The following is a 26,053-nucleotide window of genomic DNA, read 5'->3' as shown; positions in this document are numbered from 1 at the left end:
CTTTATTTATCTTATTCACTGTGAAAAATGAACATAAGTTTGTCCTGCAAATATTTTAAATCTTGGCAAGAATTGACTCAGTGCAATTCTGAAACACACGTACAAGTGATAGTTGGTGATTGTTAAACAGCATTTATTTATGAACATTTTTCGTTATTTAGAATGCTGACTCACATTGATATGTGAATCCACACATAGTCAAGATCTATACTGCCAAGACCAGAAATAACACTGTTATTATAAGCTGTTATTAGTTCACAAACTGAATTATTCCTTCCCTGTAGCCTTAGATTTAGGTCATTAAGGTGTGATTTTATGTCCATCAAAATACATTAATATCCAATTTCCTCTCATTTTGCAAAAAAATATGTAAATTAATTTTGCCTTTTTTCTCCTCCTCATACATACTATGAAATCTTGCTTCCTCTTTAATGGCCCACAAACACTCTGATGTTATTGTACAGAAGTATGTCATTTGCACTAGCCTCAACTATTTTCAGGAATTATCTCAGCAAGTGAAGCTGATGAGATGGTGATGCCTGAAGATAATTTATCAGTTTCAGATGTATAATTTAGTGATTTCTTTGTTTTTGTGTTGTCCCAAAGCTCACAATACCCTAAATGAACAATCATTGCATATTGTTGGGATGTAAATTAATTGATTAGGACCCTTGTTGATTAGTCATAAAGTTAATTTATTTTAACTTTAGGTTGTGCTTCTTCAAACTACTTGTTTAGTTTCATGATAACATTTTGCATTACCCTTTTTTACAATTGCTATGACTCTGAACATATCAAACACTTTGGTATTGTACTTCATTCAGGGACAACAAACATATATTTGTTGGTCCAATCATCTTTGAAAATTAAGTTCTCAATGTCAACCTTTTTTTCCCCTTGGCTCATCCAGTCATTTGGTTTTACCCATGTTTCTCCTCACAAACATTCTACTTTATAAAAGGCACAAAATAACTCTGATGAGTGATGTTTGCTATAGTTTTATGCCAAATGATTGGCTGAACTGAGCATTAAAATTTAAATAATACATGTGATTGGATAAAAATAGAAGTTACACTGCTTCTCCACAGCAATGTATATTAGCTCCAACTAGAGAATCAAAAAGCGGCCTTTAAAATATCATGTTTGTACAGACAAGACATTATGGAAAGTGTATATATGTGTATGTATATAATTCACTAAGCCAAGACACCCATGGAAAGCACGTCGGAAGGGGCATGGATTCACTAAGCCGCCGACAAGTAAGACACCAATGGCGCACGCAGGAAGGAGCCATGCCCACCAACTCCAAGACCATTGGATATGACGACAACTTCGCAGAGCCACGCCCACCAACTCAGGCAGCGGCGACACAGAAAAAACGGCGTCATTTATATTCGTCTGTTGTAGAGGCCACATGCACCTCCGAGCCGCGTTGACTGTTCATAGAGGCATGTTTCTCGCGGAGGTGAATCGCCATATGCAGCGTGTAAATCGGTTTGCGAGGGGTATCCCATGAGATCCTTAAAACAATCCTTTACAACTGAGGTTAAAACACAATGAAGTAAGCAGTCTTAAAAAAATGAGTTTTATAGAAAAGCAGCCAATGAAAAGTCTACGTGAGTCACAGGTGCATCTGGACTGTGTAATGACGACAACGACTCAAGTGACGAGTTGGAGGTGGGCACATGAGCAGGCAGTGCACACTGAATGAGAAATCAGCAGACTAGCATGACGGAGGGAGTGGAATGGACATCCTTCTCCTCTCCTCCAGTTCCACCCTCTGCGCCTGAGCGCCGTCCACCCCCATCCCTTCGTCTGGGAGGAGAAGGCGCGATGGCGATCTGCCAGTTTTCAGTCACGGACGATTGTGTGTTGGTTCGTTCTGTGCATTGTTACAATGTTGCTTTTCTTGCTGATTTATTACATTACTGATTTTTTTCAAATGTTAATTTTCTTCCTGTGCTTAAAAATCATTAAAAAAACTGGCCTGATTATGCGGCATATGATACGCCGCAGGTTGGCTAGTATAACAACAACAACAACATTTATTTATATAGCACATTTTCATACAAAAAGTAGCTCAAAGTGCTTTACATAAGGAAGAATATAAAAATAAAAGACACAGTAAGAAAATAAAATAAGTCAACATTAATTAATATAGAATAAGAGTAAGGTCCAATGGCCAAGATAGACAGAAAAAACAAAACAAAAAAAAAACTCCAGACGGCTGGAAAAAAAAATAAAATCTGTAGGGATTCCAGACCATTAGACTGCCCAGACTCCTCTGGGCATTCTACCTAACATAAATGAAACAGTCCTCTTTAGATTTAGGGTTCTCGTGGAAGGACTTGATGATGATGGTCATGTAGACTTCTGGCTTTTAATCCATCCATCATTGTTGGAGCACCATGATGCTTTGAGTAGGTGGTGGTGGCGCAGGCCCCCACCACAAATAAACTGGAAAAAGAAACAGAAGAGAGAGTAGGGGTCAGTACGGATTTTACAGCCACCATGAATAGTTATTATGATGAATTGAACATACAGATTATCAGGATTAAGTTAAAGTGAAGTTATAAAAAGGCCATGTTAAAGTAATATGTTTTCAGCAGTGTTTTAAAGTGCTCTACTGTATTAGCCTGGTGAATTTCTATTGGCAGGCTATTCCAGATTTTAGGTGCATAGCAGCAGAAGGCCACCTCACCACTTCTTTTAAGTTTTGTTCTTGGAATTCTAAGGAGATACTCATTTGAGGACCTGAGGTTACGATTTGGAATATAAGGTGTCAGACATTCCGATATATAAGATGGGGAAAGATTATTTAAGGCTTTATAAATCATAAGCAGAATTTTAAAGTCAATCCTGAATGACACAGGTAACCAGTGTAGTGACATCAAAACTGGAGAAATGTGCTTGGATTTTCTTTTCCTAGTTAGGATTCTAGCAGCTGCATTCTGCACTAGTTGTAAATGATTTATGTCTTTTTTTGGTAGTCCTGAGAGGAGTGCGTTACAGTAATCTAGTCGACTGAAAACAAACGCATGAACTAATTTCTCAGCATCTTTCAGTGATATAAGAGGTCTAACTTTAGCTATGTTTCTTAAGTGAACAAATGCTGTCCTAGTGATCTGATTAATATGCGATTTAAAATTCAGATTACAGTCAACAATTACCCCTAAGCTTTTTACCTCCGTCTTGACTTTTAATCCTAATGTATCCGGTTTTTTTTCTAATAGCCTCATTGTATCCTTTATTGCCAATCACTAAGATTTCAGTTTTCTCTTTATTTAACTTGAGAAAGCGATTATTCATCCATTCTGAGATACAAGTCAGACATTGTGCTAGTGAATCAAGAGAATCGGGGTCATCAGGTGCTATTGATAAGTACAGCTGTGTGTCATCAGCATAGCTGTGGTAGCTCACGTATAATATAATATAAACAAGCTGTTTAATATAAGCAAACTGTTCTCACCAAAAGTGTTGAAGGACTTGGTACTAAGCTGTATCATCTTGACGTATGTGAGTGTTGATCAGTATGTACAAACTGAAATGTGATTTTTGCAGAAGTTTTTTTTTTTTTATAACATTCTTATGTAAATATGTGATGTATGGAGAAAAATGAAACAACTGGCATCCAAGCCAGTTTACTAGAATATTAAAGTCTGTGTTGAGGAGTGGATTTGTTTTAACTTATTTTAGTTATCTTTCTTTGTCTTTATAATCTTTTGCATGTGTGCTCCATAGTTATAGATAGATAGATACTTTATTAATCCGGGGAAATTTACATAATCCAGCAGCAGTATACTGATACAAAAAACAATATTAAAGAGTAATAAAAATGCATGTAAATACAGACAATAACTATGAATAATGTTAGTGTTTACCCCCCTGGGTTGAATTGAAGAGTCGCATAGTGTGGGGGAGGAATGATCTCCTCAGTCTATGATCTCCTCAGTCTATCAGTGGAGCAGGACAGTGACAGCAGTCACTGTTCAGTGGATGCAGTGGATTCTCCATGATTGACAGGAGCTTGCTTAGTGCCCGTCGCTCTGCCGCAGATGTTAAACTGTCAAGCTTCATTCCTGCAATAGAGCCTTCCTAACAAGTTTGTCCAGGTGTGAGGCGTCCTTCATCTTTATGCTGCCTCCCCAGCACACCACCGCTTAGAAGAGGGCACTCGCCGCAACCGTCTGGTAGAACATCTGCAGCATCTTAATGCAGATGTTGAAGGACGCCAACCTTCTAAGGAAGTATAGTCGGCTCTGACCTTTCTTACACAGAGCATCAGTATTGGAAGTCCAGTCCAATTTATCATCCAGCTAACTCCCAAGTATTTATAGGTCTGCACACAGTCTCCTCTGATGATCATGGGGTTCATGAGGGGCCTGGGCTTCCTAAAATCCACTACCAGTTCCTTGGTCTTGCTGGTGCTCAGGTGTAAGTGGTTTGAGTCACACCATTTAACAAAGTCTTTGATTAGCTTACTATACTCCTCCTCCTGCCCACTCCTGATGCAGCCCACAATAGCAGTGTCATCAGAAAACTTTTGCACGTGGCAGGACTCCGAGTCATTTGGAAGTCTGATGTATATAGGCTGAACAGAACTGGAGAAAGTACAGTACCTTGTGGTGCTCCTGTGTTGCTGACCACAATGTCAGACCTGCAGTTCCCGAGACGCACATACTGAGGTCTGTCTGTAAGATAGTCCACAATCCATGCCACCAGGTGTGAATCTACTCCCATTTCTGTCAGCATGTCCCTAAGGAGCAGAGGTTGGATTGTGTTGAAGGCGCTAGAGAAGTCCAAAAGCATAATTCTAACAGCACCACTGCATCTGTCCAGGTGGGAGAGGGATAGATGATGGCATTCTCCGCTCCCACCTTCTCCTGGCATGCGAACTGCAGAGGATCGAGGGCGTGGTGGACCTGTGGCCTCAGGTGGTGAAGCAGCAGCCGCTCCATGGTCTTCATCACATGTGACGTCAGAGCAACAGGTCAGAAGTCATTCAGCTAACTAGAACGTGATACCTTTGGGACTGGGGTGATACAAGATATTTTCCAAAGCTTTGGGACTCTCCCCTCTTCCATGCTCGGGTTGAAGATGCGCTGTAGAGGACTTCCGAATTCCAGCGCACAGGCTTTCAGCAGTCGTGGCGATACTCCAGCTGGACCCACTGCTTTGCTGGCACAAAGTCTCCTCGGCTCTCTGCTCACCTGTAATTGTGGGTGGGAATGTCTCTACTATGCTGGTATCGGCAGAAGGATGGTTGGAGGATGCAGTACTCTGAGGTGAGAGTGGGTTAGGGTGGTCAAACCTATTAAGGAAGTTGTTCATTTGGTTTGCTCTCTCCATGTCTCTCTTGAAGGTGGCACCCTACTTTGAGCTGCAGCCAGTGATGATCTTCATCCCATCCCGCACTTCCTTCATGTTATTCTGCAACTTCTGCTCCAGCTTTCTCCTGTACTGCTCCTTTGCCACCCTGAGCTGGACTCGGAGTTCCTTCTGCACGCACTTGAGCTCATGCTGATCACCGCCGTTAAAAGACCTTTTCTTCTGGTTCAAAAGGCCCTTGATGTCACTTGTAATCGATGGCTTGTTGTTAACATAGCAGCATACTGTTATTACTGGAACTACAATGTCCATACAGAAGTTGATGTAATCAGTTGTGCCTGTTCAATATTCTCACTATGTGACCCCTGCAGGATATCCCAGTCAGTGGTTCCAAAGCAGTCTCTCAGAGCCTGCTCTGCCTCAGGGGACCACTTCCTGAATGATCTTGTGGTTGTAGGTAGCGGCTTCACTCTTGGTTTGTAGTGAGGCTGAAGCAGAACCAGGTTATGACCTGCTTTCCCAAGCACAGGCAGCGAGCGGGGTGGCACTGTATGCGTCTTTAACGTTTGCATACAGTAGGGCAATAGTCCTATTTCCCCGGGTGTTACAGTCCACATACTGGGAGAAGGCAGGTAATGTTTTGTCCAGCATCACTTGGTGAAAGTCTCCAGCGATTAGCACAAGCGCCTCGGAGTGCTGCATTTGTAACTTAGTAACTACGGAATTGATGACGTCACTTGCTGTCTCCGCGTTTGCCCGAGGAGGGATGTAAACAATAACAACAAACTCTCTAAACTCTCCAAACTCTCTGGGCAAGTAATAGAGATGCAAACTTACGGCCAACAGTTCGATGTTCTTACAGCAAGTGGAGATTTTAACGTTTACATGTCCTAAGTTGCACCACTTTGTATTGACATAAAGAGCGACACCCCCTCCTTTCTTCTTTCCGCTGGTATTTGCGTTTTTGTCCGCTCTAACTGTGCTAAACCCGGGTAGCTCCACATTAGCATCTGGGATGGTAGTTGTTAGCCATTATATTGAGTGGATGTGTGATTATGCAATATCACAGCTCTGTAATGAGTATTGTTATTGAGCTGGGGGTTTTTGTACTGAATGGTATAATTAGGTTGACAATAGAATTAATCAAACTATAAATACTGTGACTGAAATGGACATATTAAGAGGCTGTGACAACCACTCAGATATAAATTTATTGATCTCTGGACATCAGAATGTTTTTATTAGCAACCAGTTAACAATAATGATAGATCTCAGCCTACTTTGGAAATGGTGTCCTTCAATTAACACGATCAAACACACAAAAGTACTCACACCTACTTTTACCTCTTGGGTTTTCTGTACCAATTAATAAAGTTAGGCACCCTGTTCCTTGGTGAAACTGTACTGGTGTTCATCAAGGTACTCTGTGCCGAAGTGAACTTCTCATAACTTGCCTTCTCTTTTTCATCTGTCTCTGTGGTGTCCAGATATGCCTCATGACACCCTGGAAACCTTACAAAGCATTCTTCTTTCGCCTCCAGTGACACCCTTAGACAGTTTTCTGACTTCTAGTCTTCTCCTGAAAGAAACATTCAGTGAGGAGCTGGAGTTGCCCATTATTGTTCTTTTGTTTCTCTTTCTGTTCCCGTCCAGGAACTCATAATTAGATAGCGCCAACTATGACATTATAAATGGGTCATTCTAGGGAATGATGGGCAAATACAAGAGAGAATTGCTGTAACATCTTGCAGTGGTTACGTAGCTATACTGTACATGAAGTACTGTCATGGTGAATGGAGACAATAAAATGTTTGAGTATTGAAGGTGTCAAACACGTTCATATACTGTATATTTGAAATTTTGATATGATTGTCCTTGCAGATATATTCATAGAAAAGTATTTCTATTTGTTATTTTTGCCTTTTTCAAAACACTGTTTAATTGTTCTTAATATTTAAATGTAAGTTTTTTTTTGTTTAAATTGTGATAATGTTTTATTCAGTTTCAGCTGCTTTTTCCATCAGTGATGGTGGTGGTGGACCACATAAAATCTCAAAAGGTATGACTGAACTGGCATAAAAATGTTTTAAGAATCATACTTTACTATAACTTCGAAGGCATTTTAACGTAAAATTTGCACATTCACCTAGTATTTGTGAATTTTGTAATTATGGAATGTGTTTGTAATATTAGAAATATAAGAATAGAAATCATTTAAATACATAGGTTTGATAATTTCAGACAGTGCTACAGTTTAAAACGAAAATACATCTATTATCAGTTATAGGGCTATTTAATAATGTATTCTTTTTTAGTTTCAAGCATTTTGTATAATTGTAATTGTGTAATATGTTAGCTAGCAATGTTATCTGATGGATCCAGCATCCTGGATTCAGATCCTTCACCCAGTTTTTGTTCATATGAAGTTTGCACGTTCTCCACTGTTTGTGTGGGTTTCTTCCAGTTTCTTCAATTTTCCCCTTACATCTCCAGAGATATGCAAGTTTAAGGCTAGTGCTGCCAGTATGGGCTTCTGCCTTTGTGGCCCTACATAGAATTAAGTGGGTTTGAGAATATTTAGTTTGATTTCTGTATGTAAAAGGAGGTTAAAAGAGAGCTTAGCGTGATGTTCCACACACACAAGAGCGCACAATGACAACCTTCCAGCAGCACTCCCCAGTGTGGTGGAAGTGCTGCCGTTTGAACCTGGAAGCACACCAGGCGTACAGCATCACTGGTCCGTCAACACTTCCTGGTGTACCAGAAGCGCTGTCCTCCAGGGTTCAAGGGCCGCCCAGGTACCCAGGGAAGAATAGTGCTGCTCTCCGGGTCCGTCTTTTGTCCAAGAATCCCAGCGGGACAGGGTTCCTAGCCATCTGTCACACTGCCCCACCCTCAGCTGAAGCCCGTAGGGCGAAGCTAGCCATCCCGCAAGGGGTGTCTTCCAACAGGTTGGGGCGCCGGCATGTCCCAGGTCATAGTTCCGCCCTGAAAGAGATAAATAAGACAAAGGCGGGAAGACGTGACCTCGACGCCACCCCATGATGTCATCCATGAGTGTATACGGACAGCGCCTCCACCTGTGACCGCGGTTGTTGCACTTAAAGCACTGGCTTTTCCCTCCATGTCCTTGTGCCCTCCAGACATGGAAACAGGATGGGTCTCTGTTGGCTTGGGGCTTCCCTCACCCGCAGAGGGCGGCTCTCGACTGCCGGTGGGCGCATGGGCCCTGCCTGCCCCTTGTCAGGTGGTCCAGTCCCCTGTCTCCAGATCCTTCTTCTTTCACTCTGGGAAGCAATGATAGTCTGGGTCTCTTTATGGGATAAAAAGAGACCCACGCCGTCTGTGCCCCTGTGGACCTCCAGCGTTGGCAACTGGCATTCACTACCCAACTCCTCGCACGTACCTCCTCTGGGTTCGCCCCTATGGCCTGATCAGCCACTCACTCCGCGCCCACTGTAGGAGGCTAGGCTTGGCTACTTGATGATCAAAACGAACTGATACCGACCCTCCTTCGCTCAGCCCTCCTATTTCATTTATGGTACAGGTCCCACTTACTTGTACCACCGTGTCTTTCCGGCTGGAGAATCCAGCGTGGTGCCGCTCTGCCCACTCCTGTAGAGTTTTCAGAGGCGCGATCGCCTTCTCCTCCAGCTTCTGGATGGTCTCTCTGAGGCAGCGGATTACTTGCGAAAATGACTGGGCGGACTGTAGGACCTCCTCCAGCTCTCGTACGGCCACAATCACAGACAAGGGACTCGTGTTCTGCTTGCCCTTACCTGCAGTACATGAGCCACTCAGACGCTGCGTCTCCTGCACAGACTCAGTTGGGTCCTCTTATGACAAGGGGGGAAGGTTCACCGCCCCTGCTTGCATTATGCTACGTGCAGGGGCCCGGCACACACCCTCCACCCCCTTACTTGCGTGATGAAAAACCCCCAGGCCCTTCGCCGCAGCCTGCTCTCTTAGGAAACTCCCCATGGGTTGGGACTCCAGGCGCTTCTTTACAAGCCGGGATCTTCTCCACATCAGCAGGCTCCTGTCCTCCTCGGACTTCACCCCACCATCGGCTCCGGGAGCGACGTCCTCTGGCCAGCCAAACGCCTCTGGATGGTTTCCCCCTATGAGGTAGGCACCCGGGAAAACGAGATACATGCCCCAGGATGATCCCCGCCTAAGTCCGGTACCTACCTCTGGAAACCCCTCTTTCGTTGGCGATGGGCTCCTTTGTGCCGCCTGCTGTCGTTAGGCCGCGCCGGGCCATTGTCTTGCCCATCCGGAAGGTGTGGTATTTTCACGGACCTAGTGCGACTAGCGGAGACTGAGCTATTCATGCAAAACGTGTGTGTGTGTCGCGGGTGCGCGTGCATATTGCGCAGTTTCAAAACCGCATGCATCTCGCGCTGCAGTGCCGGGCTTCTTTACGAATTATTTCAAAGACAGGTCCCTGCCTAGAACCAGGCAGAGAGTCCCATCTGGAATGCCATGTAAAAGATAGCCTGGCCACAGACAGACACAACTCTGGATGTTTAAAACACACACACGTTTTATTCACAATGTGTAAAATATTTACAGTCGTTGCTCAGTCCTTGCTCCTTTCGGCCACTTCCACTCCTCTCTTGCAAGCTCCGTCCTCTTTGATGACCTTCCAGCAGCACGTCCCAGTGTGGTGGAAGTGTTGCCCTTGCACCCGGAAGCACTCCGGGAGTACACCATCCCTGGTCTGTCAGCACTTCCTGGTGTACTGGAAGCGCTGTCCACCAGGGTTCAAGGACCGTCCAGGTACCCAGGGAAGAATAGTGGTGCTGTCCCGGTCTGTCCTTCCTCCAGGCGTCCCGGCAGGGCAGGGTTCCTGGCCATCTATCACAATATATATATATATATATATATATATATATATATATATATATATAAAACCCAATCATCAAACAATAGATGTGCAGTGCCAGAACAAGTTTTAAACTATCTGTGGTTTCTTGAAAAGCCATGGTAATGATTTTTTTTTCTTTTTAATATCTAATTTATAGATACACGGATGTCAGATCCTAGAGACCGTTTACAAACATAGCTGTGGAGGTCTCCCCCCAGTACGGATGGCATTGGAAAAGTAAGCCTGCTATGAATATATTACCTGTAGAGATCTTGTTTTAAATAATAGTGGAAATTAATTACATGTGAATAATAATATTGAAGTATTTAAATAGTCTGTCATTTAAGAATATTAATAGTGTAAATCTATCTCAAAGTGAAAATGAAATTCTGTATTTCTTTGTAAAAGAGCTATAAATATAAAGTAAGCTTTAAAGAGCCTCTCCTACTTTTTAAGGTGAGTCAGAGTCAGGAGTTCAGATGATAAAGGAAAGAACAAAAATAGGTTTGCAGTGAAAAAAAACCTGTGGTTTAGAAGGTATTTGTGAAAATTAGAGTATTTTTTGGACTAGAGGCTAGTTTGTTGCAGTTCTGGGTTTTAATGCAAGATGCGTGCTAATTGTTATTACTGCTGGACTCTTCAAAAGTCAAAATAAAGGGTACACCTTTGAAAACTTGGCCTCAATGATTCGATGAGTCATAGAAAGCACAGATTAAGTCTGGCCTGTCAAAGTAGATGTTGCTGCCTGTACAAGCTAGAAGGACCTGCATTATTCAAAAAGGAGAATGGAACTGTAAAACCAATTTCTCAAAAATAAGTACAATGATTCTCAATTATAATTTAATTATTTATTTATATAAGATTAAAAAAAAATCAAAAAACAAGAATGTCAAAAAGTTTGCCTAAAACTCATACCAAAAGAGAAAAAAAGCCAAGTCCATAATCCCAAAGCCAAGATTGTAAGAAGAGCAAGAATTCAGAAGCCAGAATACAGTAGACCCCCGCAAAGTCGTGGTTCAGAGTTTGCGGCCTCAGTCATTTGCGGATTTTTCCTTAGAACCTATCTAATAATTTTTAAATATCCTCTGCATTTTTTATACCTTTTAACGTGGCAAAAACTGCACTGTAGAGGGAACAGGAAGCGACTGTAGAGGAAATTGCGGCTTGGGATGGTGAAAGTAGCCAATAGAATTTGAAACTGCAACTCCCAGCAGTCCTTTTATGCCAGATGTAACGGGACATTTGCCTTCCAAAAAGTTCAACTTTTGTCTCATCAGTCCACAAGGTATTTTCCCAAAAGTCTTGGCAATCATTGAGATGTTTCTTAGCAAAATTGAGCGAGCCTAATGTTCTTTTTGCTTAACAGTGGTTTGCGTCTTGGAAATCTGCCATGCAGGTCTCTTTCTTATGGTGGAGTCATGAACACTGACCTTAATTGAGGCAAGTGAGGCCTGCAGTTCTTTAGACGTTGTCCTGGGGTCTTTTGTGACCTCTCGGATGAGTCGTCTCTGCGCTCTTGGGGTAATTTTGGTCGGCCGTCCACTCCTGGGAAGGTTCACCACTGTTCCATGTTTTTGCCATTTGTGGATAATGGCTCTCACTGTGGTTCGCTGGAGTCCCAAAGCTTTAGAAATGGCTTTATAACCTTTACCAGACTGATAGATCTCAATTACTTCTGTTCTCATTTGTTTCTGAATTTCTTTGGATCTTGGCATGATGTCTAGGTTTTGAGGTGCTTTTGGTCTACTTCTCTGTGTCAGGCAGCTCCTATTTAAGTGAAAATGTCAGGTGAACCCAGGTTCATTTCAGGTCAAATTATTTTCCCTTTCTGGTGAAGGTATTTGGGAGAGGACCTCAGAGGCCAGCACAAGGGACTGTTGACCTGTAAGTTTCCCTGAACAGGAGGTATGGTTTGGCTCATCATTCCCCACCAATGACTGAGATGGTCATCCCCATCAGAGAATATTTAAAGGACTACGAATATATTATTTTTTTCTTTTTCTCGTTCTGATATTTATGTATTAGTGGCATATGTGTTTAAGTGTTTTATGCCATGATTTGTGTGGGTTGGGAAGCGCTGCAGCGCGATATGTATATAAGAGTTTTTGTTAAGTATGTGTAATAATCATTTTTTAACTTAACTCTTTATTTACTGGTGTGTTTCTGTACTTGTGTTGGTGTAGCAGGAAAGTAGTGTTGGTTGCTCGTGCCCCGGATTATTTCTTTTTTTCCTTTCTTTGCTGCCGCTCTAGGATGGTAGCGCATATAATCTTGTCAGCTTGAGGATTGGTACAGAGTACTGTCATGTACTGTACAGTAGAACTGGCCCAAGATGCTTGTGAGAAAACAGCTTTTTCAATTGGTATGGGATTATGGCATTTCAATGTATTACTCTTTGGGTTATGAAATGCCCTGGCCACATTCGAAATATTAATGGACCAGAACCTGACCGGATTGCCTATTTGGAGGACATATTGACTCATGGATCCAGCTGCACTAGTTGAGCCAAAATTACACCTGGACAAGTGTCACTTGTTGCAACGGGAAGTCACTTACCCGGGGCATTGTGTTTGCAGCCAGGGCATGGCCATGGAAGCCTCTAAGGTCTAATCCATCTGAGGGCCGTTTCCTGTAAATGTCAGGCATGTCTAGGTATTTGTGGGCCTGGCCTCATATTATAGACTGTCCTTCAATTTGCCACAATTGCTTCCCCGCTTCATCAGCTGAACTGAGAAGGAAGGGCCTGTTGGTACGGGAATGAGGAGCAGCAGGCTTTTGAGATAGCCCTCGTCCATTTTTCATGTCATAGTTTTCTCTCTTTTGTGAAATCCTCAGTGACAGGATAAAGGATAAGAAATCTCATACATTTAGTGTATAGTTTCAAAAAGGAAACACATATAGTCATTGAACCCCACTTCCAAAAGTCACATGACGGGCACTCCACCTTTAACCCATGTGACAGACAGTACAATTGTTGTTTTAGATGGGCCATTGCACTAGGATACAAAGGAGGCAACATGATCTTTTATTTAAATTCACTACTTTTAATGAAAATAAGTGCATGACTTTTAATTTGAAAATGGCTGCAGTATATTATGGAGGACAGTAAGCGGCTTTAAAGTAAGTAAATAAATACATAATTCTTTGGCATAAATAAATAAATTGCTGGTACAAATAGATAAATAAATCCTAAGCTGTATATTAAATGAATGAATAAATAAGTAAGATTTATTTATTAATTTATTTCCATATTTATGAATTTATTCATTTCTGTGTTAATGAGGTGGACAACTCCAATCTTTTTTTAAGGAACTATTAGTCCAGTGGATTGTGCTGATCTGCGCTCTATTAGCTTGGCCTTGCTTGGACACAAAGGAATGTTAACTGGTTTTCTTGTTTGCCAATGACAACTAGTGAAAAAAAAATGAAACAATATTTAGCTGAAGGTAAATGCTTTGTAAATTCTATCTATTGATGCTTTTTAATTAAGTTAAAGTAAAATGTGTTGTATTAGCTAGCTTTAGGTTATATAAGAGTTAAATAGTAAAGGCTTGTACCTGTATTTGTATTTCTTCCAAACAGCTAGAAAACAGCCTGTGCTTATCGGTTCAATGTCGTTTGCTTTCACTTGCAGTGGCCAGGGCCTTGCTTGATAATGAAAAGCCAAGGATAGCATGTACTATAATAAAACTAAGTGGTATTGTTTTAGAAATGCAGCTGCCTAAAATTTGAGCAGGCGTATGGCAACGTCACCGTATTCAGACCCATTGATTGGATAGAAGCCGAAATGAGGAACTCTACGAGGCCACTGAACGCACCCATAAGCGCTCGAGTGAAAGATTGTCGCGCTCACTACAGCCAACTCCATGGCAGGATTCTTGACAATATTATTTGCCAGACACAGACCAGATTTCAAGACCATGAAAACCTGATGTTTGTCACGCTCCTCGAGCCCCATAACTTTTGGGAATACAAGAAACATTTCACGCAATCAGCTTTCTCCAGTTTAACACAAGAGCCACGGAGCGCTTTGTGATCTGTCTTGGCTAAAAACAGAACTGACTGTAATGTATGCCATGGATGGTTTTGCAGGAAAATCTCGCACTGATCTCCTTGACTTTCTTCATCAGAAAAATCTGAATGAGAGCATGGGGCAGCTGTTCACATTGGTATATTTGGTGGTGAGCATTCCCGCGTACACTGCTTCTGTCAAGCGGACATTTTCAGCCCTAAAGCGAATTCAAACTTATTCCAGAAATACCATAGGGTGGGTTTGCCTTTCAGGATTAGCAATAGAAAGGGATGTTTTGATGGAACTGAAGCGCACGGATAATCCGTTTGACAGAGTAATTTAACTGTTTTTGAGGAAAGAGAGGAGGATGGATTTTGTTTACAAATAATCCGAATTTTTGGTGAGTAAAATGTTGCGATTTACCTAAATAATATTGCAAGTTAATAAGTTCTTATTGATGTTTTTTATGTGTGTCACAGCTGTGGCTGCAGTAGAAAGGAACTTGTTCACCCCTGGTTTGTCAATTCTATAAAGGCATTTATTGTGGCTACAGGAGTTATCTTTTATATATATATATATATATATATATATATATATATATATATACACCCCAATCTACATACTGTCAAATAAACGAATCACACGGCGTGGCGCAACACAAGAGGCTTCGCCTCTATCACTGACGTCCGATGTTCGATTCCCGAGAGGGGGTGCAGTGAGTGTGTACACCTGATGAACCCAGAATTAGGACGAAACACGTGCCGCTTACTGTTTGCATTATTTGACAGTAAAACTATTTCAATATATTCAATATAGATATACAGTCGACCCTTGATATACGACCGGCCTGACATGCGAACAACTTGATTTACGACCAAAATTTTTTGTTTTGATTTACGACCAACATCTTGCGTTACGACCCGAATGCGGTCATGTGTATCTGCTTGTGCGATTGTAAACAAACAGCCCAGAGTGTTCATAAGCGTCAGTCAGAGCCCAGATACATGTGTTTGTGGACATAATTTCGGTCAGTGCATTGATTTATCTATATATATAATTCACTAAGACCATGGCAAGCAAGGCGATAATTGCTAAGGAAGGAAGAGAAGGTACGAAGGTAAAAGCGATTGTTAAGGGATGTTAGGTAGCGGGCTGGCGCAGCACATGATGATGTCATCAGGCTGAGTCCGCACCGGCTTGCTTTGGAGTGTATTATTACAGCAGTTCACAACACGACCAGCTTTGAACTGAGTGCTCGACTACTGTCATTATTAACTTCAAAAATAGTGATCACAATCGAAATGAAGAAGGAAATTGTGCAGAAATATCAGAGTGGTTTTCGTGTGAACGATCTCGCTAATATGTACAGCAGGTCCACCATCTCCACAATTTTACAAAGAAAAGATTTGCATAAGGAGGCTCCTTCTAAACAATAACCACCTTCCGTTTCATTCTCCTCCTCCTCCCTTCCTGCAGCCCAAAGATGTCAAATTAAATGGTGAGTACAGTATAAAATTGTTGTTTCTGGTAGGCTAGGCACTTTTTATAACTTTTTGGTTACTACATTAGAAAAATTATTGGCGTTTTGGTAAATTATGCACATTATACAACCCTTTTTTATTATAAAAAGGTTAAGTAAGTGTTGCTGTGGGAGGTTCAGAGCGCATTATGGGTATTTCCATTATTTCTTATGGGAAAAATAGGCTTGACTTACAACCAACTTGAGTTACAACCAGCCCTCGCGAACGAATTGAGTTTGTAAGTCAAGGGTCCACTGTATCAGCGCTTCCTGATTCATTTTACCCTTGCACCTCCTTGGTTTGAGAAGAAGTATGAAAAAATATGAGGTTAACGCAGAAAAACAGATCACCAATTGAAGCTTTATGAATAATGAATACTTTATTCGCCATCAATAATTCTTTTGGTAAAGCCATACTCAGTGTAATCCTCCTTCCATTTTCTAATTTTTTCGTGACTAGCCATGATTAAATTAATAGGTAAAAAAGTAAGAGCGAAGCGAGGGTCACAATTGAGGCAGGTAGGCGACAGCTCAATAGCTTGCAGGCTCGATGTAGTGCGCTTCAAGTTGATCTAAAGTGCACGATCAGATTCAAAAAAAGATATCTTTTCAAGTTCTATTTGGATATAAGTAGGTTCTATTTAGTCGACAGAAATATCTTTGGTAGGAATGTAAGTTGAATTTAGTCTTTAAGTTTTTATGGTGAAGAAAAATTTATGAAATGATGAATAAATTTAACTTACATTCCTACCAAACATATTTCTGTCGACTAAATAAAAATTACTTATATTTAAAATTTAAATAGAACTTGAACAGATACGATAGTTCATAATACCCACGCAGCACTAAGTGCACATAAGAGCCATCCGTTTTAACAAGCAGCGTATTGCACTGATACGAAATAGCCTGTCCATTTAATTATTTAGGAATGGATAGATAAATTAAGATTTTGTCCAGATGGTTTTCATTTTTCTTCCTTGATGGATTCTGCCACCCTCAGCAACAACTGCTCACATCCCAAAAGGTGTGTGTGTGTGTATATCTATACTAATAAAAGGCAAAGCCCTCACTCACTCACTGACTCACTGACTCACTCACTGACTCATCACTAATTCTCCAACTTCCCGTGTGGGTGGAAGGCTGAAATTTGGCAGGTTCATTCCTTACAGCTTCCTTACAAAAGTTGGGCAGGTTTTATATTGAAATTCTACGCGTAATGGTCATAACTGGAAGCAGTTTTTCTCCATTTACTGTAATGGAGATGAGCTTCAACGCCGTGGGGAGGAGTTTAGTGTGACATCATCCGCCTCCCACGTAATCACGCAGCACATAGAAAACCAGGAAGACCTCAAAAAGCGCTGAAGAAAACATATATTATTGAGAAGGCAGCGAAACAATAAGAAGCGAGCGAGTGACATATACAACCATATTCATGAGTTCTGCTACTTGAAACAAAGCACGATGTAAACCTACACTTTAAATTAAGTTCATAGACAGGCTGCGCTGGCGTTTGTAATTTAGTGCCTGCCCATATAAGGCCGTCCGTCAGCGGCAATCAATAGCAAACTCCACTAAATATTCACGGGTGAAGGACTGTGCTTATGCAGAGGAAGATGAGATGGTCAGGGTGGTGTTTGGCACAAACTCAGCGAAACTGCGAGAGAAAGTTTTAAGTGCCAGGACTAAGGTAACATTAAATACAGCCATGGACATAGCACAAGATGGCACCAGCACAGCTGGGAACCTTGATGCATGTACACCGAGTGGCTCACGTGAACTGGCGAGTGCACAGATAAAAGCAACAGTTCCAAAAGGCTGAACAAAACCGAATTACACAATTGAAAAGGCAGCAAAAATATGAAGCGTCTGATAAGCATATTCATAAATGCAGCTACTGTGGAAACAAAGCACACGTGGAAAAAGTCAATGTCCGCTAAAGGAAGACAGTGTAAAAAACCCGTGCATGCAGTGTGTCAGGTCTCAGATAAAGAAGAAGCGAGCTGTTTATTGATGCAGTAAGAAGCGAATCGATGAATGAAACCTGTCATCTTTACAGCGATTGACAAACCGGAATGTAACTTGAACACAACACATCCTACAAATACGAACCTGATTGAAAGCAATAATGATAATCAAATCCTTGATGACAGCAACACTCAGTAACACTCACAAAACAAATACTGTATATTGAAAGTCATGTTACGTTATTTTTAAAATGTTCCCTTTTCTTTTCTAGCTTTTTAACACACTACTTCTCCTGCGATACGCGGGTATATATATATGTATATATATATATCCCGATCTACATACTGAATAATGGATACTTTATTAGCCATCAATGATTGTTTTGGTAAAGCCATACTCAGTGTATTCATTAGATGAGCGGTAAAAAGTAAGAGCGAGGGAGGATGACTCATTGAGGCATGCAGGCTGTAGTCTTGGCGTCAACTCTATCTGAATTGCGCGATCACATTTGAAAAAATATATCTTTTCAAGTTCTATTTAGTCCATATGTGTCAAACTCAAGATCAAAAGATCATTTTATATACTGTATTATTGTTATTAAAGCCCGGGTATATGAAGCGCTGGTAACACAATAAACTACAGATCCCATAATGCAGTGCTTCAGCTGCCTTGCCGAACAGTTACCGCGTTAATCAAGTCTACCTTAAGATGCTGCAAGTTATTGCGAAGCTAGCTCACACGATGCTGAAGAGAAAAGTTGATTCTGAAAATAGAGCCTTTAAAACCGATGGGAGGCTGAGTATATGTTTACTGAACCCGTGTGTCTCATTTGTGGAGCTAATGTGGCTGTAATTACAGAATTTAATCTAAGGCGGCACTATAAAACAAAACATCAGGGTAACCTGAAAGACCTGAATGCAATGCAGAAGATACAGAAAGCAGAAGAATTAAATAAGAATCTGACACTTCAGCGGACGTTTTACCCGTGCACAATCACAAAGTGATTTCAATTGAAGCTGCTTTTATGGGAGACACAACCACTTGCCCCACTTTCCCTATTACCAAGTAATGTTAAACCAAGTCGTCACTACGGTGTTCCCAAATCGCACTTTGCTGATAAACTGGCGCACTGAGTTTGCACGCGCTTTGGTGACTTTGAAGAACAAAAAGTCTGTCTACATGCGGCTCGAACCTTGTGCATGTTTGGTAGCACATATCTGTGTGAGAAGCTCTTCTCAGTGATAAAGACTAACAAAACAGCACACAGGAGTCGCCTCACTGATGAGCACCTGCAATCCATCCTGAGAATCTCCACAACACAGAACCTCACACCAAACAGAAACGAACCTGTTGCCAAAAAGATGCCAGGCGTCCAGCTCTAAAATGACATATGAGCAAAGACAACTGAATGATTTGATTTGTTATTGCTGAAAGGAACACATTTTATTTATATTTCCAGGTTTTGTTATGCAGCATGTTCATATTTGAATTTGTATAATTTTGACAGGATATATTTTTATGGAGAGCAAAATCTTTTGGGATATTTAAAATCTAAGTTTATTTTTATAAAATATAAAATTACATAAGAGTAAAGAAATTTGAATGTTTGTTCTTTTAATGTTTACTTTATTTCTAACTTGTATAATTTAGACAGGATATATTTTTATGGAGAGCAAAATATTATAAGTTGTTTAAGGTTTGAGTTGATTTATTCAGGAATAATATTCCTGTCTGTTTTACCATTCCTACCAAAGATATTTCTGTCGACTAAATAAAAATTCCTTCTATTTAAAATTTAAATAGAACTTGAACAAATACGATAATATCCACGCAGACTTGCACGTAAGAGCGGGTGTCATCCGTTTTAACAAACAGCGTATTGCACTGTTACGAAATAGCTGTGTGTGTATATATGTAGATATGTATGTATATGTATATATATGTTTATATATGTGTGTGTGTATGTATATATATATATATATATATATGTATTTGTGTGAATATATGTGTGTGTATGTATGTATATGTATGTGTATATGTATAGATATGTATATATATATATATATATGTTTGTGTGTGTGTAAATATATATATATATATATTTATATTTATATATATATATATATATATATGACAACAACACCCATCACTCACAACAGTGACAAAACAATAACATTGACAATCATGTTACGTTATTTTCAAAATATTTCCTTTTCTTTTCATTGCTTCTTTAACACACTACTTCTCATTTCTGAAGCCTTGGTATTTTACTAGTATATAAATATATGTATATATGTATGTATTTATGTATATGTATATATATATATATGTATGTATGTATGTATATATATATATATATATATATATACATACAGTGGTGTGAAAAACTATTTGCCCCCTTCCTGATTTCTTATTCTTTTGCATGTTTGTCACACAAAATGTTTCTGATCATCAAACACATTTAACCATTAGTCAAATATAACACAAGTAAACACAAAATGCAGTTTTAAATGATGGTTTTATTATTTAGGAGAAAAAATCCAAACCTACATGGCCCTGTGTGAAAAAGTAATTTCCCCCTGAACCTAATAACTGGTTGGGCCACCCTTAGCAGCAATAACTGCAATCAAGCGTTTGCGATAACTTGCAATGAGTCTTTTGCAGCGCTCTAGAGAATTTTGGCCCACTCATCTTTGCAGAATTGTTGTAATTCAGCTTTATTTGAGGGTTTTCTAGCATGAACCGCCTTTTTAAGGTCATGCCATATCATCTCAATTGGATTCAGGTCAGGACTTTGACTAGGCCACTCCAAAGTCTTCATTTTGTTTTTCTTCAGCCATTTAGAGGTGGATTTGCTGGTGTGTTTTGGGTCATTGTCCTGTTGCAGCACCAAGATCGCTTCAGCTTGAGTTGATGAACAGATGGCTGGACATTCTCCTTCAGGATTTTTTGGTAGACAGTAGAATTCATGGTTCCATCTATCACAGCAAGCCTTCCAGGTCCTGAAGCAGCAAAACAACCCCAGACCATCACACTACCACCACCATATTTTACTGTTGGTATGATGTTCTTTTCTGAAATGCTGTGTTCCTTTTCGCCAGATGTAATGGGACATTTGCCTTCCAAAAAGTTCAACTTTTGTCTCATCAGTCCACAAGGTATTTTCCCAAAAGTCTTGGCAATCATTGAGATGTTTCTTAGCAAAATTGAGACACGCCCTAATGTTCTTTTTGCTTAACAGTAGTTTGCGTCTTGGAAATCTGCCATGCAGGCCGTTTTTGCCCAGTCTCTTTCTTATGGTGGAGTCGTGAACACTGACCTTAATTGAGGCAAGTGAGGCCTGCAGTTCTTTAGACGTTGTCCTGGGGTCTTTTGTGACCTCTCGGATAAGTCGTCTCTGCGCTCTTAGGGTAATTTTGGTCGGCCAGCCACTCCTGGGAAGGTTCACCACTGTTCCATGTTTTTGCCATTTGTGGATAATGGCTCTCACTGTGGTTCGCTGGAGTCCCAAAGCTTTAGAAATGGCTTTATAACCTTTACCAGACTGATAGATCTCAATTACTTCTGTTCTCATTTGTTCCTGAATTTCTTTGGATCTTGGCATGATGTCTAGCTTTTGAGGTGCTTTTGGTCTACTTCTCTGTGTCAGGCAGCTCCTATTTAAGTGATTTCTTGATGGAAACAGGTGTGACAGTAATCAGGCCTGGGGGTGGCTACGGAAATTGAACTAAGGTGTGATACACCACAGTTAGGTTATTTTTTAACAAGGGGGCAATTACTTTTTCACACATGGCCATGTAGGTTTGGATTTTTTTTCTCCCTAAATAATAAAAACCATCATTTAAAAACTGCATTTTGTGTTTACTTGTGTTATATTTGACTAATGGTTAAATGTGTTTGATGATCAGAAACATTTTGTGTGACAAACATCCAAAAGAATAAGAAGTCAGGAAGGGGGCAAATAGTTTTCACACCACTGTACATATATACATATATATATATATATATATATATATATATATATATATATATATATATATATATATATATATATATATATATATATATATGTGTATATATATATATATATATGTATGTATATATATATATATGTATATATATATATATATATATATATATATATATATATATATATATATATATATATATATATATGTATGTATATATATATATATGTATGTATATATATATATATATGTATGTATATATATATATATATATGTATGTATATATATATATATATATATATGTATATATATATATATATGTATGTATATATATATATGTATGTATGTATATATATATATATATGTATGTATGTATATATATGTGTATATATATGTATGTGTATGTTATGAGGGGCCGTTCAGGAAAAAAAGATTGGTTTGTAAATATATACATTGGTTCAGATATATATATCGGTTCAGATACATTGGTTTAAATATATACATTGGTTTTAATACATCCATTCAGATATATATTTCGGTTCATATATATACATTGGTTGGGATATATTGGTTGAGATATATACATCGGTTTGAATATATCCATTCAGATATATCCATTGGTTTAGATACATTGGTTGAAATATTTTTTAAATTGGTTTACAAAGATCCGTTCTGATATATATACATTGGTTGAGATATATCCTTTCAGATTTATACATTGGTTTGAATACATTGGTTGGGATTTATGGGCAGGCACAACGCGGCCACTCCTGTTTAGCATCCCCCTTTCGCTTCATCGTTGCTTCAACACTGTTGTAATTATTGTGCACATTTTATACAAGTAGCATATGCCTGTGTGTCGTATTTTGTTTCTTAAGCCCTCTTGTTTGGGGGTCCTCGATTTCAAAGCACTTTTTTTTCTTTTCATTATTTAAAACACTCGCCTCGCTCCGTCCCGCCCCGTCTCATTGTACCCGCCTCACTCGATCCCTCTTGCCCCACCCATGACAGATTCTTCTCAAAAGCAGAGTTACTAGAAAGCATTACAATAATCGCAACCACAGTACCTCCCATTTTTTCACCTCATGAGACGCTGGTTTATCATTGGTGGAAAGCCACCCGTTGATATCTGTTATTCCTTATTGGCAGCATTTCATTAAAGGGTTATCTGCTTCGGCAAGGAACTTAGTCCCGTTTGCTGAAAGGATGTTATGGAGAAAAACACTGGAGTTTCTCTCTTTCTTTAAACGTTGATCAGGGATCAAAATGACCAGAATATTCCCGCTTCACAAATAACTGATGTTTAACTGTTTTTATAGTAAAACGAACAAATCCACACACAAGCACGTCCACGCTCACACACACACTCAAACTCACAAATCGTGGGTCGCACGTACTACTGATTAAGCGTATCTGTCAAGGGCGATTATTTTTTCACCCCATAAAACAGATTCTTCTCAAAAGCTGAGTTACCAGGAAGCATTGATAGCAACCGCAGTACCTCCCATTTTTTCACCTCAACAGACGCTGGTTTATCATTGACCGAAAGCCGCCCGGTGATTTTTGTTGTTCCGTATTGGCAGCATTTCATTAAAGGGTGATCTGTTTCAGCAAGGACCTTAGTCCTGTTTGCTGAAAGGATATTATGGAGGAAAACACTGGAATAGCGCTGTTTCTTCTGAATGTTTATCAGTGATCAGGGACCAGAATGATCAGAATATTCCTGCTTCACAAATAACTGATATCTGTTTTTATTGTAAAACTGAGAAAACCACACACGCGCGCATACACAACACAAACACTCAAACTCACACATCGTGGGTCGCACACACTACTGATTAAGTGTATCTGTCACGGACGATTATTTTTTTTTCACCCAATAAAACTTTAGTTCGTCAAAGTTAGAAAGCAGCGCGTTGATTTCTATTATTCCTTATTGGCAGAATTTAATTTAAAGATGATTCATGTCAACAAGGTGAAAGAGTCTCTTATTTTGACAGGGCGATCTTTTTTTAGGCTTAAGCATTTTTGATTGACTTACAAAAGAAAAGTTATTACTTACCTTCTTTGCTTCAAATTGGCTTTTTTAAAAAACGTTTCGATATAATTTGTTTATGACAGTATAAAATAACAAAAGTAGTGCTCAAAATTATAATGCGCGTATCTAACAGGAAGAGGTGGTGGGAAGATTGCTGACTCGCAGTTAAATGATCACTGGATTGTGTCCGGGGGGCTTCCTTTCTGTTATTTTATTTATTTACTTATTTATTTTTTCAAATTGCTTTAAGAAGTAAGAAAGGTGCTATAAAAACGTAAGGAATTAATAACAATAATTGTATTATTATTATTATTTATTATACGTGTGAATGCATGATCAAATTCAGCCGCTGCGTAGTCGGGTATGAATAGGGACACTATGTGCTCAACAGTACCATGAGTTCATTGAAATAATTACACAGCAAGGTGCACATGCAATACAAACATAATGTGTATATTATTGAAGTAAAGGTTCATATAAATTAATTATATACAACTTTTTAACAAGTTGAGAGATGTCAACTGGTTAAAATGCACGAAATTATACATGTATTGCTTTATAGTCCACACATAGTGTACAGTATGTATATTGTTAAAATAATGATATAAAATTCCTATAAAATGGTATAGAATCTGCGTCGTAAACTTATTTTGTGTCAAATTTCTTCAAAGAAGTTTTTAATTAGTTTGCTTTAAAAAATTTTACAGCAAACATGTGAACCGTTGAAAATCGCTGATCTTAATCAATCTGTTTTAACTCATGCTCCGTGCAAAATGCTATCATATCTGTTAGTGAACATGCACACGCAGCGATGTCCTGATGTCTGTGTTTTAAGGCTGCAGGTATATTAAACGCTATTGACGTTTTACTGGGGTGCTCTGTGATTGAGGGCGGACAGTAAACTTTGTTAAAATTATATCGAAAAATACCAGTCGTCAGTTGTATTTTCAGTTGTTTTGGCATGTTTACTGTTCTGTTACCAAAAAATTCTTCAACGGGGCTCATCAACAAAGAAACGTGGATAGTAAGATTTAGTAAAATATCAGTAATAATAATGCATTGATTGACACCCAGTAACACTTTACAAAGACATTTAAAAGACAGCTCGTTAAAATAAATGTAGCAATCCATTGTCATGCTATAAGTGACAGCTTGCTCTTAAACATTTACACAGGTGTTTTTTTCTGGGAATTAAAAAGGGGGGAAAATCCACGGGAAAGGTTTTGTTGTTGAACTCAAATTTCACCTCCGCCATGTGAGCCATTAAAACTATTGGAATGAAATATAGTTCTATATAAATAAATAAATAAATTTAATATCACACCCACCCTTTCACCCCTGTACATTGGAGAGGATTCTCATTTTCACAGCAGGTGCAATTATCCTATAAAACACACAGGAGTTCTGTGCACCGTTTTTCATGGGAGATTAAAACTCATCAAATGTATTTAAAAAACTTTTAGCAGCCTGTGGCATTCCTCGTCTGCTGTGGTCCATTACAAAATGAACACCAGGCAGTTACAATTGTGCACAGTTTCTTTAATAAGCCTATCAGACAGTCTTTTATAGCACTTTCATGTACCGCGAGTAATACTAGTGCTGGAATGTTTGTCTGGTAGCTGCATTTGAACCATTTTTTAAGCCGTTTGGAAACCTTTGTCATACATAGCTACAATGTATAAATGTGATGATGGCAAAAGCATACAACTGAAGTTAAGCAAACAGTAAAAATGCATGTTGAGCAGTCACTGCCCATTTAAAACAAAGTGCAGCTGTACCAAATTCAGCACTCCATGAAGAAAATACTGAACTTATTGAACTGTTCACTTTCTGTTTATGTGTAAATAATTTGTATTGATTAGTGACAAAAAATTAAATGTGTAGTAATAAGGATTCCATATGGTAATGCAATAAAATATTGGGCAGGTGGGGTAATATGTTTTCTAAAAGTTCATTTTATTGTCACTTTTTGTGTCACAGTGTGTTTTAAAACTGAACTTTAAACTGAATGTTTTACTTCAATATCTACTTGGACCATTTGCTACATAATATTTATATGCTATTTCTGCCTGTTTAGGATCCTTGCTGTTTGTCATGGTGTAATGTACAAACAGCTAGCTGCCTGGATGTTGCATGGATTGTTACTGGACCAGAGTGAGGAATTCTTTGTAAAGCAAGGCCCAAGTGCCGGAGGAGGATCTGCTCCCCTTGAAGAGGATGATGAAGACCTGGGAATTGGTGGCCTGACTGGAAAACAGCTAAGAGAACTACAGGACCTGGTGAGGAGGATGAACAGCTAGTAAATAACTGATATATTTGGTACAATTTTATAATCGCTTGATAATTATTCATC

The 26,053-nt window shown here is 39.4% G+C and overlaps 1 protein-coding gene across 2 annotated transcripts in view; it reads left to right on the top strand.

Moving 5' to 3' along the window:
- The window catches only part of tubgcp4 (tubulin, gamma complex associated protein 4), a 110,435-nt gene that overhangs the window by 38,752 nt on the left and 45,630 nt on the right, over positions 1-26,053 (top strand). For both annotated transcript variants that reach the window (XM_039773377.1, XM_039773376.1), the window contains exons 5-7: positions 7,331-7,387; positions 10,356-10,435; positions 25,778-25,979. In XM_039773377.1, the coding sequence (XP_039629311.1) occupies positions 7,331-7,387; positions 10,356-10,435; positions 25,778-25,979 (339 nt within the window). The remainder of the gene's footprint in view (positions 1-7,330; positions 7,388-10,355; positions 10,436-25,777; positions 25,980-26,053) is intronic.

The sequence above is a fragment of the Polypterus senegalus genome, chromosome 12 (assembly GCF_016835505.1).
Source record: "Polypterus senegalus isolate Bchr_013 chromosome 12, ASM1683550v1, whole genome shotgun sequence".
NCBI classification, from domain to species: domain Eukaryota; kingdom Metazoa; phylum Chordata; class Cladistia; order Polypteriformes; family Polypteridae; genus Polypterus; species Polypterus senegalus.
Note: the sequence above shows the minus strand (reverse complement) of the source record. Positions and strands in the feature narration are given on the sequence as shown.